At 43.4% G+C, this 3,923-nt stretch overlaps 1 protein-coding gene across 1 annotated transcript in view; it reads left to right on the top strand.

Annotated features, from left to right (window-relative positions):
• Positions 1–379: 379 nt before the first annotated feature.
• The window catches only part of gata5 (GATA binding protein 5), a gene marked incomplete at both ends in the record, with an annotated part of 6,801 nt that continues 3,257 nt past the window's right edge, over positions 380–3,923 (top strand). Inside the window, 2 exons of the mRNA XM_083675762.1 lie at positions 380–893; positions 3,082–3,251. Coding sequence (XP_083531888.1) covers positions 380–893; positions 3,082–3,251 — 684 coding nt within the window. The remainder of the gene's footprint in view (positions 894–3,081; positions 3,252–3,923) is intronic.

The following is a 3,923-nucleotide window of genomic DNA, read 5'->3' as shown; positions in this document are numbered from 1 at the left end:
AGCAAGGTATCCAAGTTGTACTCTAATGTCATTTTCAAGAACAACAAAACAAAAAATAAGAGGATAATAGACGTGACATAATACAGTCCTTGTGCCTCTGGCTATCTAAGGCCTCGAGTATGAATACACTGTTGGGTGATTAATCTGCACTTAGCGGGCATTGGTTCCACTGTTCCATAATTATAGGCCAAGTGTGTTGACTGTGTGGTCTTTTCTCCTTCATTCAGAAGTGGATATTATCATCATCTTACAACCGGATAACGCAACCTCACCGGTGACCCACAGAAGTGCCCTAGGAGCGCGTGGAGGTGTATTTGACCACTTTTCCGGTGGAACCAGAAATCTTCAAATCTTAGGAGGACGAGTAAACGTCGCCAACATGTACCAGAGCCTCGCGTTGTCCTCCAACCAGTCTCCGTACGCACACGACACTGGGAACTACATCCACTCTTCAGCGAGCTCCCCGGTCTACGTGCCCACGACGAGGGTGCCCGCCATGCTCCAAACCCTGCCCTACCTGCAGAGCTGCGAGTCCGCCCATCAGCCCCACGGCCTCGGCGGCCACCACGGTTGGCCTCAGGCCGGCACGGACAGCTCGTCGTTCAACCCGGGGAGCCCCCATCCTCCACCCGGGTTCTCTTACTCCCACAGCCCGCCGGTTAGCACCAACACGGGCCGGGACGCGGCCTACCAGAACCCGCTGGTGCTCAGTAACGGAGGCCGGGCAGACCAATATGGCAGCGCGCTGGTGCGCTCGGTTAACGGGTCCTACTCAAGCCCCTACGCCTACATGAGCCCGGAGATGGCGGGCTCGTGGACACCGGGACACTTCGAGAGCGGTATGCTCAGCTTTCAGGGAAGGCAAGGCGGCCTGCAAAGAAGGTCCAGTTTTGGTATGTAGCTTATAATAGTTTGATTTGTTAGTCAAATAATATTATTAAGAGATATTGACATTTGGGCTGTGTGAAATTGGGATTTTAATTGTTAATCCGTCCATTATACAGGCTATAGCTCCACTTTAATTTCTTTCCACATTTATTCTGAAGACTGGCACATGATGAGAATAGAGAGAAAAATGCTCACATAATTAACATAAATAAACTACATTTTATTTTCCAAGAATATATATGCTTTTAGAAATTTTGGACACACGAAAAAATACTATATTTTCTAGATGTCATTTTTATAACCTATTTATTTTCTATATATAGTTGGTTATGTCTCCATTTCGGCCCATCTATTAGGTTGTGACGTATAGCAGGGACTTTCATGCATTCTTGGCAGTTCTCTAGTTTAAAAATTATGGCTGACAAGGGTCAAAGAGGCCTCCTCTGTGATCTTCAAATTTACAGCCGTGTTGTTACAACAGTTATTTATTGTAGCGATGTTGAGGACTCATTGTCTGAGGTGAACGACCATCGATTGTACCAACCTACTCAGAGGACGAGATTCAATCAACCTTCAAAACAAACCAGCACATTGCCCTCTCACACACAATACACAGCCGTTAGAGGAGAGGGTGGCTAAACCCATTCATTACAATGTTAATTTAATCCCCAGTAACAGTCCGTTTTCTTTAGCGGTGTTTTGATGAGGAGTTCAATACACACCTGGTGAAATAGTGAAAAGTATCAACTGTCACAATCCCAACCATTAGGCCCATTACCTTGATCAGACTTAGTTCATTAGGAAATCTGCGATACACATTTAGCAACACGTCTTTTGAAGGTGATATTTTATTTTAGGACGAGTCACCTGCTGCATAGCCTATGTATGAGTAGTCAGTTCGTGCTATACACGTTGGGCCTGGAGTCCAGAGAGTTGTTGATTTAGCTACTTCGTTTCTCACCTCAAGCAAACAGACACACATTGAGCTTGCTCCTGATGAAATTATGCTCTGTCTTTTCAATTTAATTTAGGTCGATTGTCATGCTGGCTGGGGAGATTAAGCTAACCCGTTTTTTTTTACATATATATTTTGGTGTACAGTAGCATCAATCAATCGACTCCAAGTTTGGTTTGATTGAAATATGAAAATCTAAGCTATCAAAACAAACCTTCCTTGGATATAATGCTTGAGGGCAATTATAGCACACGCATGGGGATAACATAGACTTAAAAATAAGAATAAGCCTAAACTATTTCTATTTATTAATGAGGCTATTATTATTATTATTGTTCGGCTGTTATTGTTTTTTTTATCATCGGCCTCGGTTAATCCACGGATCAGGAATTCGAGCAATTAATTGTAGGAGTCCGTCGCGTGTCAATCCCGTGATTGATACGGGAACCCCTGGATCTTTCCCTCTGATAAGAGCCCCATTGACATTCCTCCTGTCTGCGTCCCGGTGCCCCCGCGCCCCTGCGCCCCGCCAGCCGCCCTGGCCCGGGTAGACACGTCATTGACCCTGTCTCCGTATTGATACATTCGGGTTCTAGATCTCTTTTCATCACAGAGAGGGGTTCTAAATTCCTCTCGAGCTCAGCTTAGCGGGGACATTTATCACGTTGTCACGTTCTGGCCACGGCCTCTCCCCGTGCATGTTTACACACTTTAAAATACGTTTACTCAATTATTTATTGCTTTATTTTATTTTTTTCGTTTTTAAGAATTAGGCTACATTTGAAACTACATTTTATATTTTATTTTATCATAGTTGATCAATTATAGAACATATAATATAATAATATTAATCATAATTATCATAATAATAATGATCATATAATTATAACCTTGTTCAAATTATTTAAAGAGGCTACTTAGGCTACCATGCTGCAATAAAAGTGTAGGCCTGAAATTCACGTTATGCTCTCTTCTAGCCGAAGCAAAATGATGATGATGACGACCAATTTAAAAATGACAGGCCTTAGGCACTACATTGAGGGATATTAAAGCAGATTCATGATTTTATCAATATTTTGCATATAATATTATTTCTATGTTAAATACATACATAGACTAAACCAGTACATTTATCTACACAAATGATTATCACCATGGTAACGGGTGTAATATTATAATATTATTTCTATGTTATCATCATGGTAACGGATCTATAATTTGTCTTCACCGTATTTCAGACATGATGGAGGAGATACCGGGAGAGGGGCGCGAGTGCGTGAACTGCGGCTCCATCTCCACGCCTCTGTGGCGGCGGGACGGTACCGGGCACTACCTGTGTAACGCCTGCGGCCTCTACCACAAGATGAACGGAATCAACCGACCGCTCATCAAACCACAGAAACGCCTGGTAAGATGCGTCTCACGTCACATACACACCCCGTTTATACGTTGATGTTGATAGACTTCGTGATTTGTATGGTTTAACATCATGGCGAAAAACGCAAGACAAACGTTTTTTTGGTAGGCATATATGCAAATGATATGCATCTCTTCAAATGGAAGTTGTCAAGATCATCTAATAAATTATATCAATCAAAACTAAAAGTAAAATGAGTAGTTGTGTATCTGTAAGGAAGTAGCCTCATGCTTGTTGGTGCTGAGGTTGATATGAAGGTGCAAACCTATGGGATGACAGTGGCATAAGTACTACTCTCTAAGTCACTACAGATAATACCTTGATGGTCAGGACTCTGGAGGGGGGGGGGGGAGACTCTGGGGGTCAGGGAGTTCCTAGAGAAGGTCAATAGAGAGAGAGAGAGAGAGACAGACCGGAAGAGAGAGAGAGAGAGAGAGAGTGCTATAGACAAGGAGAGAGAGAAGAAGTAGAAGAGAGAGAGAGAGAGAGAGAGAGAGAGAGAGAGATAGGTAGACAGAGAGTGTGTGTAAGAGAGGAAGAGAGGGAGGCCTTCAGCGCTGTGCCGTTCCCAGGAACCAGCCTCTTGAAAATCCAGCTGCTGTGAATTACCCACGTTGCACCAGGCTTTTTTTGTTTTTATTTGTCCTTGTGTGACCTTGGCGG

This window comes from Argentina silus (genome assembly GCF_951799395.1).
Source record: "Argentina silus genome assembly, chromosome: 8".
Taxonomy (NCBI): domain Eukaryota; kingdom Metazoa; phylum Chordata; class Actinopteri; order Argentiniformes; family Argentinidae; genus Argentina; species Argentina silus.
The sequence above is the reverse complement of the archived record's forward strand: the minus strand, read 5'-3'. Positions and strand labels throughout refer to the sequence as shown.